Source organism: Periplaneta americana, chromosome 7 (genome assembly GCF_040183065.1).
Source record: "Periplaneta americana isolate PAMFEO1 chromosome 7, P.americana_PAMFEO1_priV1, whole genome shotgun sequence".
NCBI classification, from domain to species: Eukaryota; Metazoa; Arthropoda; class Insecta; order Blattodea; family Blattidae; genus Periplaneta; species Periplaneta americana.
The window spans coordinates 75453631-75471376 of record NC_091123.1 but is presented as its reverse complement, the minus strand read 5'-3'; the positions used below and the strand labels follow the sequence as shown (position 1 = coordinate 75471376).

Below are 17746 nucleotides of genomic sequence, written 5' to 3'. Positions count from 1 at the left end.
ATAAAACTACAACATGGTTAATTATTCATGAAATTATTTTATTTGTAACAGTTTTGTCAGCATAGTAAGTAATATAGGCCTAGTCTGTAATTACGTAATTTTGAAACTGTAATTCAATATATTGCACCAAATTGTAAATATTTCTAATAGAAAGTACACTGATCTCAATCACTGACCATTGATCTAAAGCTTCATGGACAGGCAGTTAAAAAAAAAATTATTTCTGGCTCCCCACTAAGTCACATTCCAAAAGTGCAAATAGTGCGGATAATGTAGTAAGTGATGCTGGTTCGTTTCCTTTGTTGGTTACAAAGAGTACATACATGGATGACTGCAGAATTCCAAAAAGATGCAAGTATTCAGCTAGAAAGTCATAGTCAATTGTTAATCCCACATAAGCCACAGTAGTCTTCCTTGGACAATTGGGTGTGACGAATTTTGTCCAATGTTTATCGAATATTTTTTCTGCAGTCCTAACATATCCCACATCACTTATAAGTTATAACTTTTTGTATGTACAACTACACTGCATTATAATATTTCCTTTTTATTTAGTTGGGTAATTATAGATTCCATTTTTTGGCTGAAGTATAGGTCATTCGTTATCTGGTGAAACTAAATGCTTGCGTGCACTGTAGCATAAAGTAAGAACCTTATGGTGGAGTATTGTCGGACCATCGAATCTATGCTCCTTCAGCGCTGTCGTCGTTCTTGGAAAAGTTAACGCCTCTACTCACCCCATTCCACCCGTTTCTCTCCCACTACGTCAAACAGCAGGCCACGAACCTTTCCGAATAGGGATATTGCCAAACTTCCGTCAAACAGTATCATGTCTCTTGAATATTGCTTATAATACTGTAAGGTTAATTATTACTTATCCATAATATAATTTAAGTAGGTCTAATGACGCTGATTGACTTATGCAAAATGCTATTACTTGCTTAATAATATTTCTTTCACCACTCCGTGCTACAGTATTCATGTTGAGTTGACAACACTGGACTGCAAGTGCAAATAAACTGTCCCGCAAGAAGGCTCAAAATTGTGAGTAGTGGGGGAGAGAAAGAGAGAGGGACAGAAAAGAGAGAAATAGGAACACAGGGGGAGAAATGAATTGCCGAGGCTGAAAAGGAATTAAGGTTCAGTTCGCATATCTTACGGGGGCACAGATCCGATGGTCGGACTATAAGAGAGCTCGCTTGTTACGAGTAGAAGCATAGCTAGGGAGGGAAGCTTCACAGTACATTTTCTTCTTCCCCTAGTACGCAGGTAAGTTTCAAGAGATACTGAATGGCCTCATCAGCCTTTTCACAACCATAGATTTGGCAGTGTACAGAAATCCACTGCAAAACTACTGTCTTATTTTTATTTGAAGGTCCTGCACAGATTTTTGCAGTTATCTTCAGAAGTTCATGATGAAGATCTGGAACAAATTCTTTTATAACTGTCCATCCATAAACCACAAAAGAAGTAAATTAAAATCATCAGTACCAGTTGCAGAAGACACAGCCCTGCAGTATAATACATTGACTACACTCCAACTCTGGCTACTTGCAACAGGCATCTATAATGAACACCGATCAAAATATCCCTCATTTCTCATGAAAAACAAGAACTGAAAAGACTACAGTGGACTATAGTGGACTTCATATTGTTAGCAAACAGCTGGCTTGATTGCACAAGTAGTGACCAAAAATTTGTAGATGAAACTGTAGCCTTTAAGTCTCATAGATTTTGCTACAAATGAGACTACAGGAAGTAAAACAGAAGATATACCACAATAAAAATAAATTAAATTAAATCCATGGCGCTACAGCCCATAAAGGGCCAAAACCAACCAGCCAGCTGCTGGCTTCACGTCCACATGCCGAAGCAGAGATGAACGATCATTCAACCAGTATGGAGATATCATGTGGTTAGCACAATGATCTCCCCAGCTGTTATAGCTGGATTGCGAAACTGGATTTTTGCTACCTATCGTAGCTCACCAAGTGCATCACGATACTGGGTGGGCACTGGTCCCATACACTGGCCGAAATTTCATGAGAAAATTTCTTCCCCCATGAGGACTTGAACCGTGCGCATTCTGTAACATGAGTCCTAGGCAGGATGCCTTAGACCACAACACGGGATGATATACCATAATAGAAAACAAATAAAAACAACCTTTTAAATAATAAATAAGTCCACAGAGTTGGTTCTGTGGTAGCGTGTCTGCCTCCAGACTAGCCGGCCCGGGTTCGATTCCCGGCAGGGTCAGGAATTTTTAATATAAAATTTCTACCTCGGGACAAGGAGAGATGGCGGTGCAAAACTTCTAATCACTAGATTGTGCACCAATATGCCTGGGTTAAATCCCAAATCTCTCCGCAGTGCATATGAAGAGAAGGCATATGTCACTGTTGATAGTGATTCGTCCGTCGGATGGGGACGTTAAGCCTGGCAGCCCCCTTGGTGCTATTCAACAGGAGTAGGCTACGTGCTGGCACCAGGGTTTCCCCTTCTCCCTTCATCATCATCATCATCATCATCACTCATTCCAGACACTACACTTATACATACATTCACCTTAGTGCACATAACTCTTCACAGATACACATCGTGTACAGCATGACCTGCCGAAGTGGTGTACAACTAGAAAATGGGTCACAGTTCTGCCATCTATCCGCAGCATGCCGAATCCGAATCACGCAAGTGAAGTGGGTGGGTATTGGATATACACACACAATAATAAATATGAAGCCATTGATAAATGCTAAAATGAAACACCTTCCACGAAGAACTGCATTGCTGTTACTATTATTATTATTTACTTTCTCGGAGGCAGTATAAACTTCAACAAAGGTTGGCGCTCAGTCTGTCATCTTCAAAACCATACAATGTCATTTGAAGAATTTGATACATTAAACAAGTGATTCATGCCAGAATTATGATCATTAAAAAAATGTTGCACTTTTCATACTTCGTGCTTAAATGTCCTTATAGCATAAATAAATAATTTAATAGATCCTCTGTGAGTAAAAATTACAGGACAAATTACAGATGCGTGAAAATTATTTACCACATTCACTTTGTAGAAATAAGACGAACGGTTTGTATGCAGCTGATATGTGCTTGTGATATGACATGTAACAGATTTCAATCTACGCTAAAATCGCGGTGCTCGTGTAAAGGGGGTTAAGTATGATTTCGCTAAACTGGGATAAGTACAGATTTGAACTATCCACAATTACGTTTTTCTTGTGTTAAAGGGGTTAAATCATTCTTCCATCCATAGTGCAGTTACAGTACTCTGTATTTTGTGACAAAAGGGTTTTGTTCAGTACCAAAGAAGAAAAGTTTACATACCTTACAATTTGACTTAACCCCCTTACACGAGCACCCGCGATATATGTACAAATGTAGCTCTTATAATAAAAAGACTTGCCTTTACAAAACAGGAGTAAAAAGTCCCTTCTCCAGACATTCGTGGCATAGCTTTGAAAAGAGGTGTACTCATGCCTTTCGATTTTGTGAACTCTTCAAGTTTCTTGATATAATCTACACCATTCTCCAGGGTCGTTGCAGCAAGCTGCTCCTCTAATGGTGACATTACTTGCACCTACAACACATGTGAATGACACTTAGAATCAAGCTTCGGTAAGGAGGAATGGTAAGGGAATAAGTAATATTAGATAAATGTATACGTATCTTTCACAGTTAACCATCAGACTGAAATGTTACGGGTAGATAACAAGCAATATTGTGTATATGTATACATATCTTTCACTGTTAGCAACATCCTTGGGGTTATGAAACAAAATATTACGAAAAATGCAATACTCTTAATCAATTCTATTTCCATTTATAGAATTATAGCTGTATCACATAGACAGTAATACGATGTATTTACCTACTGCTCTGTGGGCAGGATTTCAGAGATTTCACTGATGCTCAGTGGAGGACTAGCTGCTACAGATCATCCATCATCCTGTCAGACTTACAGTATTCCTTTTCTATTTTATTAAAACATGCTCGCAAGACTTTTGCCACTCTGTTTATGATGTTACACAACGTTTTAAAGACATTAACAAACAACATAGACTGTCGCATATGTTACTGATTTGGCTAACATGGCTACTGGCATATCAAAGAGTTTGTTTACAAAAAATAATGAAAGAAGGCAAGATTGTTGTGCAAGCAAAGGAACGTTTGAATATTTCTACAGCTAAAGGTAAATAAGTGAAATCAATCAATCAATCAATCTTCTTAACGTATCCAGCTGTTTGCTAACAACATAAAATCCACTATAGTCCACTGTAGTCTATTCATTTGTTGTTTTTCACGAGAAATGAGGGGTATTTTGATTGGTGGTCATTATAGATGCCTGTTGCTAGTAGCCAGAGTTGGGGTGTAATCAATATATACTGCAGAGCTGTGTCTTCTGCAACTGGTACTGATGATTTTAATTTACTTCTTTTGTGGTTTATGGATGGACAATATAGAAGAATGTGTTACAGATCTTCATCATGATTATTACACCACAGACAAGTAGGATTATCAGAAATGTGAAATCGGTGTAGGTACAATTGTGTGACAATGTGATCTGTTCTGGCTCTTGTTAAAAATGTTTGAACATATCTGGGCAAGTTTTTATACATTTCCAGATCATTTGGTTTCTTTTGTACAGACTGTAAAATGTTTCCTTTGCCAGAAGAGAGCCAATTGTTGATCCATAGGTTTATAAAATGAGACTTTACTGAAGCAAAAGCACTGGATAGAGATATATCTTGAAGAGGTCTTGGTTGCAAATATGTTGCCTGTTTTGCAATATTATCGACTTTCTCGTTTCCAGGTATACCACAATGATTAGGTATCTACTGAAATGTTATTTTCTTTTGAAGTTTTTTTTAGTTTACTTAGTTGTTTCTGAAATGGAATAATTATATGTGCATATAGGTTTGGTACATATTTAATTATAATATAATCTAAATTTAACAGAAGAAATACTGAAATCAGAAGTAAACACTGAAATACTAAAACAATTGTCTTTAGAAACAATTAATATTAGATACCCTCCACAAAACTGGCTTCATTTATACACTGACGGATCCTTGATCTCCAGAGAACAAGGTGCCGGTGCAGGTGTTACGTGCTGTCTCTTCTCACTTTATAGATCTCTTGGGTATGGAACAACAAGTTTTGATGGAGAAATCATTGCAATAAGTGAAAGTCTCAGGAATCTTCTATGCCACATCAGTAAATTTAAAAATGCAGTTATATTGTCAGACTCCAAAGCAGCTATTCTATCAATAGTCTCTAAACACACACCTTCATTTCAAACAGCAGAAATAACTAAAATGCTCTCTCAATTAATATCACTCAATAAAAGAATTATATTCCAATGGATACCATCCCATTGCGGATGCTTTAGCAAAGAAGGGCAGCACTGCTACTTACAGGCCTGTTACTAAATCTACGTATTACTCTGTGAAAAGATTTATTAAATCTACATACTTAGACTTCAACAAACAAAATTTGATAACACAATCCCAAGGGAAAAAATGGAACTCTTTGCATCAAAATCCACAGTTAATTCCCGATTTACCACGAAAATCGTCTGTAACTGCATTTAGATTGGCAACAGGCCATGATTGTTTGGCCAAACACCTGCATAGAATTGGAATATATCAGTCCCCTAACTGTCCATTGTGCAACTCAAACCAAGAAATGGATTCGGAACACCTCAAAATCTGTGCTTCAGTGGCTGGTCATGATAATATCTTTGAAAAATATTGGAGTGCAAGAGGTCAAATGATTTTATTGTCAAACGCCTGGCATTAGAAAACAACAACAATTATATTAAATATAGTCTCCTTGGAGTCGTTAAGTATGCAAATAGAGTAACACACTGAAGAACAGCATCAATAGCTAGCAATTCAGTGTCAAGACTGAAGAGGATGAACATGGTATGAAGCAACTTTCTTGATATTTTGGAATATAATATCCTGCTCCTGATGTCCCAATATTAGGATCTAGAGATCCATCTGTATAAATTTGAAAGTGATCCTTTTATGTGCTGCAGATTAGTTCCATGGTATCTAACTTGAGAATGTATGGAGAATCATTTTTGGAATGATTTCCTGGAATTTGAATGCTATGTTCTGGAATCACTCATTTCAATGGAGGAATTTCGTTCACAACTGGAGTAGTTAAGGTAAATAAGTGAAGAAAAAGTTAGAAGATGATGATTTTATAGAAGGCCAAGTAAGATGTGTCATTAATGAATTTTACTCCATAAGAGACTGCCCCTACGATCATTAACTGAAAGAAGGACAGATCACAGTTATGTCATCATAGGTGAAGCCCAACATAAGATTAAGAAACAACTGGGGATTCATAAACTAAAATCATGTGATGTGTCACACTCACAGAACTGAATTAATGAACAAAAGAACAAAAGCATACTGTATTCATTACTAACAGGAAATTGGCATATAAATAAATTTATACAGTAATATAATATGAATAAATCCTATAATTATTGATTAGTTTACATGATATTTCTTTCCATGTAAAGTATAAGGGGCGAAATACTAATAATATTTCCAGCAAAGAATTACACAATCCATCTCTGTTATATGTCCATACAAGTGTGAGCTATCCACTTACGACATCACAGGGGTGGCATATGTGCTTGAAGTGTTGCGCACTGGCATATTACAGTGTACGTGGTACAGCCATAGTCAAGAAATGATTGCACACTTTCGTTATAGGTACCTGTATACATACCTGTAATGGTTTACGCACTGCTGCATTTAGTCTCGCATGAAGAGGTGTTAATGGTGAAATTATTGTACGACCCCCTACATTAGTGTTGCCAGTGTTAGGGATATCTCCTCTATCGAGAGGTTCTGTCCCATTCAAATTTATAGTCAAGTTCTGAAAAGGGAAAAAAATGTATAAAGATTACATATATATAAATGACATTTTAAAGTCAAAAACTAAAGTGTGTAAAAAAGGAAAATGTGGTACTAAATTGCAGAGTTACAGGATTGTTTCCAATCTCTGATAACGAATTGAATGACGTCATGTGCGTCAGGAGTCACACGACAGCTGAACTGAGGCGCAAGGTGAGAGACCAATAGTGAGCGATCTCATAGTCAGAGTGCACGGCGACTCACAGCAGAAATTCCCAAGAAAATCGAGCCTTTTTGGGAGGGGTACATTACGACCCTTTCCAGTGCCAAGTACAGTTAAGTGAAAATAAAAGAAGCCTGCAATAAATGACGTTTCGTTATTTCCAAGAAAGGCATCTTCTATGTACTTAATAAGATTGGTAAAGTTCGAATGCAATTAATTTGTATCATCTCGTGGGGTGCAGCGACTTGTGACGGGGGGTGGATTTGCTTGCTTTGTCCACTCTGGAATTAATCCCATCCGAGCTTTGCCAGTCTTATTACGTATACACAAGATGCCTTTCTTGAAAATAACGAAATCACGTTTTTTGCAGGCTCCTATGATTTTCACGTAATTGTACTTGGAATCGGAAAGGCTTGTTATGTACCCCTCCCAAAAAGGCTCGATTTTCTTGGTCATTGCTACTGTGATACATCGTGCACTCTGATTATGAAATTACTCACTACTGGTCTGTCACCTCTCACCGCAATTCAGCTGTTGGTGTGATTCCTGACGCACATGACGTCATTCAAATTCGTTATCAGAGATCGGAAACAACCCCGTATTACCATTTTCAGCCACAATGCGATAACTGAAAAACGGAAATAATGCTGCCATCTACCAGAAGCGAACTGAATTCAAAGGACTGTTCCGAAAGTGTCACAGTGAAGCTCATCATACATTGCCACCATATGAGAACACAGAGGTTTATTTTACGATATTTTATCAACTGCTATGGCTATCTAGAATCTGAGTGAAATGAAGGTGATAATGCCAGTGAAATGTCCAGGATAAAGCACCGAAAGTTACCCAGCATTTGCTCTTAATAGGTTGAGGGAGAACCCTGGACAAAACCTCAACCAGGTAACTTCTCCCAACCAGGATTTCAACATGGATTTCCTTGTTTCATGGTCAAACATAAAGTAAGCAAATCACGCATCTCTTTCATGTTTGTGTTGCAAAGTGAAACTTAAATTTTATGTTCAGCTGGGCAAACATGCCACAGAAATGTTTCGAATGATGAAGCAATGAATAGAGATAAGTGAGCCTCACATACTATTTTTTGAGTATTATGATTTCTGCCATGAAAGAGGATCAACAGAAAATGACGAAAATCTTGGACAGCAAAAAATGAAACAAGTTCAAAAATGACTGTGGGGGGGACATAATCGTCAATAAACACTGTCCAATGCCCCAAATGATTTCAGAGGATCTATATATTGTTGGCAAGGAAATCATTTAAAAAAATAATTAACAACTCAGGACTTGAAGAAAGCTAACCTCAGATCTCCACAGCTGTCGTGCTGTCCCAGGCGCATAAAGTGCTGGAACCGAAACTAACAGATACATTGCTTCTATTGCTGGATTCGTGGTCCGGTCAAACTGAAGCGAGTCTGTTGACCAAAGTTTTTAGCAATATAGACGTAAATTTGCAGACAAAGATCATACCACGTAATACCACGAAGTATTACCAGCCTCTTGACGAATATTTCTTTTGCCGTTTTGAACTTTTTATGCAGCACATGGAAGAGTACATACATTATAATGAGAAAAACGCAGTCAACCTACATGACAGAATCTTCATTTTCAAGCTGCCTTTTCATATATAACTGAGTGCACCTCAGTACCAATCTATGCTTCGCTATGTGTGGAAGGCATCTGGACACAGGACACGCCTCTCACATTCTGTAATTTTGACAAAAATTTTGCTTGTTTTCACATATGTAGAATTCCTGGCTGTGATTCCAGTGCCGTCATTATCTGCTCATAGTGCGTGATTCAACTTTACTTGCAACACTGCCTTTTTACACCACAATACCATGACATGGTATGAGGTATACATGTGATATTTTCAGCTTATGATATATAAAATATCTCTCATTATTTACATGTCTCTTATTTCACAGGTAACTTTTGTTCAACACTTTTTTGGCTTCAAACTTAACAGGTGCGCACTCAACTGTCATAAAGTTACGGGTGATTTCGAAATGCCACACTTCGCACAAATTACTTTGGTCTCACACTTGTCCACCCCAGAAAGTTTCGTGATGATTCTCGTTGGGAGGTCTAAAGCCTTCCCTTATAAGCAGAACTGTATTATAGACTCATGTTCACCTAACACAATTAGGAACATTAAATCCAGACATTTGAGATGGACAGGGCATATAGCACATATGGGCAAATCCAGAAATGCATATAGTGTGTTAGAAGATCTGAGGGAGAAAGACCTTTGGGGAGGCTGAGATGTAGATAGGAGGATAATATTAAAATGGATTTGAGGGAGGTGGGATATGATGGTAGCGACTGAATCAATCTTGCTCAGGATAGGGATCGATGGCGGGCTTATGTGAGGGTGGCAATAAAGCTCCAGGTTCTCTAAAAGCCATTTGTAAGTAAGTATTACAGACTCAAAGATTGCTTAACTGTGAAGTTCTAAATTTCTCTTGTGAAGATTTTACTAAATTGATTTAATTTGTTCTTCCCATGTAGTCTTCAAATGACATCTCAGGTGTTATTAAACATCATTTCAGTTATATGTTTTTCTCACTTATACATTTTTTTTTCTTCAGATCCCCACAAAAAGCTTACATGAAGTTTTACTGCATATATTGGAACACAGGTCAAATTCCAAACTCTTGGCTTACAGTAATAACAGCAGCCATGTTTAAAAAAGGAGACTGATAAAAATTTGATATTTATAGAGGAATACATATGTTAAATGTAGGTCACAAAATATATGCAAAAACAGTAACTATAGTACCGACGCTGTTATTTCCGGCGTGACGCCGCCTCTTTGCTTACGTCTTAGAAAGTGAAGGCTCTATAAAGTCTAGGTAGGTAGTATCGTTCGCCATTTTTGTTCCTACGTTGCCGAGCTACCATACGAGGAATCTATTTGCCACACTATTAAATATTATCATGTCGTAGCTCCTATGATAATAAATCAAACGCAATGTAATTCAGCAAATAATTGAGTGGCAAATAACGTCTTCATGTGCTTTTTGCGAACGCCAACGAAAGAGCTAAAATGGCGGGCGATTATATTAAGTATTTATCGAGCCTTAAGAAATGAATCAGCGAATCACAAGACGCACACGTTTAAATGTAGCCGACCTGCAACTATATTCACAATATTATTCACAATAACAGAAATAAAACGCTCAGAATAACAATATGGCTTTAGGATGGAAGATGTTGTCTATATGGCAGTGATTTCCAACTTGCCAACATATGATACTGAAGTGCATTTCCCCTCTCAGAGCAGAGCTATTCAGAAAATTCATTAGAAAGCGTGAGGGAGGGTAATGTGTCCTGAAGATCGGATGTCTCTAAAATAGGCAGCGTCAACTTGAAAATTTGTGACATAAGAACACTGTAGGGTCAAATGAGAACATAAACAGAGACATGGTGATGTGGTGTGTGGGAATTGTAAGATGGCGATGATAATGATTATGATAGATTGCAGATTAACCAATTAACTGGTTAATAGTAGGGCAGACCTGATACAAATGAGAACTACCGTGTATGACAAAAGTAAGTATTAAAGCAGAAGCTATGTAGTTCAAAAGCCAAGTGACCAACACATCAATAATTTTCATGACAATCTGGTGGCATAGAAAAAAAATTCTTCTCATTTTCCAAAGTTAACAACAGCACATGAGTATTCTTCTTCATCTGCAAATACTGAAGAGTACAAATTTGTCAATAGGAATTTGAATCAAGGTTTAAGTATTAAACCTTCTGGAGTCAAGTTTTTCAGCTATTTGCTACACATATTCAGTTAATGTAGACAACATTATTTCAAAATAGCAACTATAGCTTATTGATCTACAATGTAACAGAGAACTAGAAAATGGATATACGAGGTCTGTCTAAAAAGTATCCGACCTTTAGCCAGAAAAAAATATTTCAAATACCTGACGGGGTTGGGACCCTAATCCCCTTCAAAGTAGGCCCCTTGTGCTTGCACACACTTAGCCCACCGATCCTTCCACTGCCGGAAACACCTCTGGAAGTCTTCTTTTGGAATGGTGTTCAGCTCCGTCGTCGCATTCCGCATTATCTCTTCTCTACTCTCAAAATGGGATCCTTTCAGTGGTGTCTTCAATTTTGGAAACAACCAGAAGTCGCAAGGAGCCAGGTCTGGAGAGTAGGGAGGTTGGTGAACGGTTGTAATTCCATGTTTGGCCAAGAAAGTGTGTATCAATTGGGATGAATGTGCGGGGGCGTTGTCGTGATGCAAGTGCCAGTTGTTCGCCGTCCACATGTCTGGTCTTTTGCGCCGAACTGCATCACGGAGTCGCCAGAGAACATCGTGATAGTACTCCTTTGTCACCATTTGTCCTTCCGGTGCGTATTCGTGATGCACAATTCCACGGACATCAAAGAAAACAGTCAGCATCACCTTGATTTTGCTTCGCACCTGCCGCGCTTTCTTCGGCCTTGGAGACTCGGGATGCTTCCATTGCGACGACTGTCTTTTTGTTCCTGGGTCGTACCCGTACACCCATGACTCATCTCCAGTTATCACGGTGTTCAGAAACCCAGGATCAGTGTTGGCGGTGTCCAGAAGGTCCTGTGCAACGTCACGACGGAGGTCTTTTTGTTCCGGGGACAACAACTTGGGCACGAATTTCGCAGCCACTCGGTTCATGTTCAAATCATCACACAAAATTGCATGTGCAGAATCTTTACTCACTCCAACCTCTTCGGCAATCTCCCGCACGGTCAAACGACGATCTGCCATCACCAAATTTCGCACCCTCTCAACAACAGTTGCACTCCGAGCAGTTTGGGGCCTGCCACAACGCTGCTCACTCTCCGCTGATGTGCGGCCATCTTTGAATCGGTTGAACCACTCCTTAATTTGTGTTACACCCATCGCATCTTCCCCAAACACCTGCTGAATCTTACGAATTGTTTGACTTTGAGAATCACCAAGCTTTTGACAAAATTTGATGCAGTATCTTTGCTCAATTCGTTCAGTCATCTTGCGAGAAAACTAAATCCGACAAACACCTAGAACAGCACCTTACTTGGCGACCACCAGCCAGTGACTGGCACAAGCGAATGCGGTGAAAAAATTCAAGCATGCGCATTACAGTTCCTCCTTCCACCATGCACAGTGGCGCCGCCTTAGAATCACAACTTTACGCGGGAAAAATTAAGGTCGGATACTTTTTAGACAGGCCTCGTACAAATAAAACCAGTTTGTTGTGCGAGTTTCATAGAAACTTGTCCTAAAATATTTCCTTGCCTATACATGAAACAAACCACAACAAGCAATCCAATTCAATTCATATCGTAATCAATCAAAACTAAACCACAACAAGCAACCCAATCCAATCCATAAGGTAACTCGATCAAAACTAAACAAAACCAGGTCAAGCTAACCCACCACAAACAAATTCATATTATGCCAACTGAACCAAATCTTACCAGACATTCTTAGACTACAATGGAAGCAGTCTAAAAGAAATCTCTTCCAAGTGAATGCTTCTTCCCTTCATATCTATATTCTGGGTAATACATTCGCAACAGTGTTAGAGTACCGGTAAGGAAAAAAATACATACCTTCTTCTTAGCTGCTTTATCTGCCCCTGTTACTGCTTGCAGCAGTCGATCCTGAGCCCTAGAGGTTGCCATTGGGTATTGTGGAAGTGGTACTGAAGGACTAGATTCTGGTGTGCGGAGAGGAACAGAATTAGAAACTGGAACAGGTGACACAGTTGGCACAGTTGACTCAGTTGACACAGTTGGGACAGTTGGCACAGGGGTCTTTGCAGATGGTGGAGTTACAGCTTCTTGATGTAAGCGTTGAAATCGTGGAGGCTTCTCATAAGTTTGAAAGAAAGGCTTTGAACTACTGTTGCCAGTATTGTTATTCTGAAAGGATGATTGTCCAGGTGATGTGCGAGGTTCTGGTGAAGGAGATGATGCAAATGATACCTGAAAAAGAGAAGTTAATTGATACTGTTTGCAGCCAGTATAATACATGTAGGTTTAATAATAAAATACACATTTTTGGTCAAATTTTTGTTACAGTGTTCATAAAATCGATAAAATACATTAAAATTGAAGGAGATATACAATTGTATGAGCACTTTTTAAGTCTGTTGAGCTTCTTAATCATACATGTTTCGGAGAATGCTTCTCTATCTTCAGTGATATCAATTTACATTGATGAAGTGGTTCCAGATATTTGAACTGAGTCGCTGTATAGCATGATGTAGACTGGCAATATTAATCTTAAAATAAACTTCATTAACATCCTTTCCAGTCTTGGCCACTAACGATCTCCTGCCATCTTTTTGATGGTTTTTCAAGTTATCTTTTTACTCTGGGGTTGTAATAGAAATTCTTTTTTAGGTAGAATATCCGGTCCTATCCATTCTGTTGACATGTAGGCAATTCGTCATGTACTGATTAATATAATCTGTTACTGGTGAAATTTTGAGTTCTTTTACATCTTGATTTCTCTTCCAGTCTAACAATGTCTAGCCTGCAGTTTTTCTGAGATATCTCATCTCAAATGAAATGAGACATCCTGTTTCCTTAGTGCTGCCAATCACTCCATATTTCCCTGGATCTCCCATATTTACTCCTAATTTTTAACAGCCTTCTAACTCCCATATTTTTCTCCTCTTCGAGCATTTTTCTCCCTTATTTCTGCATAATGTAAAAATCTTTGTTCTAAACATTATATTTTGCCATGAATGATGATTTATATTATGAATTTTGTTGTTCAAGAGATACACTAAAATGTACAATCTTTGTAGAAGATAGTACTTGCCAGAAATGGGTTTTAGTGGTCACCAATTTAAAATCAAATTATAGTAATGTTATAAATTTGGAAAAATTGACGAGTTTTGTTCTAAGCATACCAAGTATTAATGCTATACAAAGAGGGTGTTTCATCTGATGAAAAATAATTGGACATATGTTCATAACAGGGGCATGACACATCTAATCAAATCAGAAGTGCAAACTGCATTCAAGTTCAACTACTAAACAAGACAAAATTTATCTCAAAATACTCTTAATTTAAGCCTAGCTGCCAAAGTGTAGAATAAAGTTTTTTTTAAGTAATGGAAATTAATAATTTGTCAATCTCCTATGTGAAATTTTGTCGATTCCTTAGACTCCCATATTTTCTTCTTCCTAATTGACCGTGCTTCACTATCATGCCTGAGTACCAGTTTTCCCATAATTTTGTAAGCTTCCATTCAGGTGTGCCCTTTATTTTTCCCAGGTTTGAATGTTTGGTTAATTATTCGTAGTGCTATGTTAAAATATTAAATTTTATTCTGCACTAAACTGGAGAATTAGCACAGTAGCTTTGAACCGTGTCATTACAGTTATGACCAAATTTAACTAAATACACAATGCTGTCAACATAAGAACATGACTTTGGTCTGTGGTGTCGTTAGAAGGATAAATTTGTTTCTTTTCCTCCCTAACTCCTTCGTTCTGAACATTACTGAGAGATAGCACCACTGTTACTCTCATCTACAGTATTTCAATGATTTTTCCCTGGACCACCAAGTTGTTTGGACAACATTTCTACATAGAAGATTAAGACAGATCTTACAAGTGATCTCCAATTACTAACAGTATGGTCATCAAAATTGTGTGTCCATTTTAATAATAATAATAATAATAATAATAATAATAATAATAATAATAATAATAACAATAATAATAATAATAATGATTTATTTTAGCTAGCAGAGTTAAGGCTGTAAGGCCTTCTCTTCCACTCAACCAGCAAAAAGTGTATATACATATGCATGAACTTACAAAGAATTCAACAATTTGATTTAGATGAGAGTTACATGTATACAAGAGTTATTTACGAATTAAAAACAAAATACTATGAACTATTAATTAAACACTGAAATAAACTGTGTAGCAGAATTAAGCTAAAATACATAGAATGTTAATATATTTCAAATAATATTAGATAATAGAAAGAGATTATTATGAGACAATTTTGAAAATACAGCACTATCAGGATGATGTCTAAAGAAAGAAGTAACAATGTAGTCAGTGATAGTTTTATCTCGAACTAAAATCTCTTTTGCATTTTCTTTTGTTTCATCATGGCCAAATGGGTTTATCTCTAGTCAGTCATGGCCTTTATGACAGTTTTTGTTTCGTAATATTGATAAACAATAATATAATTAAAGCAGTGAATCATTTCATGGCCCCTAAAAGTTTCTTTTTTTTTTTTTCGTAAAAGGATAGGTATTTTCTCTAGGCCACAAATAAAATTGCAACGCAGTCATAATTACATACTTAACAATTTGGCGAACATTAACCGGACATTTACTTTCAGTTATCTGAATGATATTTCGTGAAACACACCTTTTTTCCCTTTATTTCACTGTCATAACCTACTTTAAGATCTTGCTACATATACATTTTCAAAACATCGTCGTTGTACTGCATAAACATTGCACTTGACTAATGGACTGATTTATTTAAGAATATAGTCGCGAATTTTACTACCACCATTTCGATTGTCTTTTGTGTGACACGGCTCGGTACGGTCCAGTGTCTAGTGGCCAGCGAGTGCTCCACCGTGCGTATTATCCAGTTGTTCTTTAATCTGAATATCTTGTTCTTCATATAGCCTAAATATTTAGAAATAATCTGACTTGTTCCAATATTGTGTTTCTGATGCATATCTTACTCCAAATTGGATCTAACTCCTGAAAAGGTATCCAAGTTTAATCAATTGATATTTACATATTAAATTTTGCTGCTATGAAATGAAGGTGGTGTACAGGGTACTGTACTCCTCCTCCTTCAATATTGGCTAGGAGTACTTGATCATATGCATACAAAAGTGCATGATATTGGACCATGTATTGTTAATCACCAGTGTCTTCTTATCATGGCATACATGTATATATTGAAAAGCAAAGATGATAGAAGGCCAAGGCTTGTACACTTCCAGGTTACCTCAAAAGTGCGATCTTGGGTGGCGGGAATGCAGGGAGAAGGGAAGGGAAATGTCACCACACGATTGCTGGTAAAGGTGGTATGTTGAAATACTAGTGACAGCTGAGGCTCACACACAAAACCATGCCAGGGCAAAGGTGTTATGTGGCTGTATGCCGTTCTGTGACTGTATGTCCAAGTTTTTATAATCTGAAAAATAAAGATGCAAATAACATGTCGTTTTTTACCTTTCCTAAAGACGAAGAAATTCGCAAGCAGTGACTACTGTTTGCAAGAGACAAGATAAATTTAATCTGCAAACAAGCAGAATATATTCCCTCCATTTCAACAGAGAAGATTTCAAATTGGACTTTAGGGCCCAATTGCTTAAAATTCAACCAAGGATCTTAAAACCTATAGGTAACTTAGTACCTTAAATTCATGACTATAACAATAGGGCTGCCATATTATTACCGAAAGTCTTAAGAGTACTTTCCATGCTGGTATCTTATTAGACCTATTATGCTTTAGACGGATGTTTTTTTTTACATGCATTTCGTTGCTATAACTGTCACACCTACATAAACAATTGAAGCCTTGCCCCAAATAGGGATTTAAGCTCCAATTCTATTCTTTTGAGAAATTTAACAAAAACTAACTGGAGCTAGATCCGTCTTCCACAACGAACGAACTTCGGCTTTGGAATTTCAACCTGATGTAGCTGCCATAGCTACCGACAGATGTCCTCTTATGATAGAGAAACTATCATAGATTCCTAATCTACTAATAACTTGTTTTCGATGATTGTGGTGCTTAGATCCCTATTCAGAACAAAGCTTCAATTGTGGTTAAGAATACAGACAATAATTTTTAATCTATGAGTTCGCTTTGGCCTTCTTCAGTGCACTGAGATGGAAGGGGCTAAATCAAAAATTTCAATTTTTCATTTATTGTGTTTTCAGAACCTCTGACCTGAAATTCATTTACTGCGAAGAAGAGAATCAAGCCAGATATATATAATAGTGAGAATACACCTGCAGTGATTTTCATGTGGCAGTGGCCTTCTATACAGAAATATCCCAGTGAAACTCTATGAAGAAAGTAAATGCAGATGATTAAATAATAGCATCAAGAAACTCAAATTTGTAATGTACTAATGGTAGTGAAACATCAATGGCTTAAATGTACTCTAAGTTCATAAACATTATTATTTGGTCTTAATCAATGCTGAGGTGAAAAGAACTTAGTCAAGATAATTAATATTTGAGGAGAAAAATTCGCTCCGGCGCTGGGGATCGAACCCAGGTCTTTGGTCAGGCCACAAAGGGAAACATTGAAGGAGGAGGGTTTGGTCCGGGGCTGTGGATTGAATTCGGCGTAGCTCAGTGGTCAGAGCGCTTGGTACATAGAACCAAGAATCTGGGTTCGATCCCCAGAGCCGGACCGAATTTTTCTCCTCAAATATTAATTGTCAATATTACAGATGTTATTCTGTGGGACAAATTAATAAAATATTTAATATATTAGTCAAGATAGTTTAAAGGATTTTTCAAAAGCAAATAGTGATTCATATTGAAGGAAAAAGTGTATAATTTAATGGTAATGAAACCTTTAATGGCTTATTAGTGCTGTAAGTTCATAA

At 37.4% G+C, this 17746-nt stretch overlaps 1 protein-coding gene across 3 annotated transcripts in view; it reads right to left on the bottom strand.

Annotated features, from left to right (window-relative positions):
- tapas overlaps nt 1–17746 on the bottom strand; it is a 116983-nt gene that overhangs the window by 64684 nt on the left and 34553 nt on the right. For all 3 annotated transcript variants that reach the window (XM_069830910.1, XM_069830912.1, XM_069830911.1), the window contains 3 exons: nt 12733–13107; nt 6772–6921; nt 3428–3601 (listed from right to left, as the gene is read on the bottom strand). In XM_069830910.1, coding sequence (XP_069687011.1) covers nt 3428–3601; nt 6772–6921; nt 12733–13107 — 699 coding nt within the window. The remainder of the gene's footprint in view (nt 1–3427; nt 3602–6771; nt 6922–12732; nt 13108–17746) is intronic.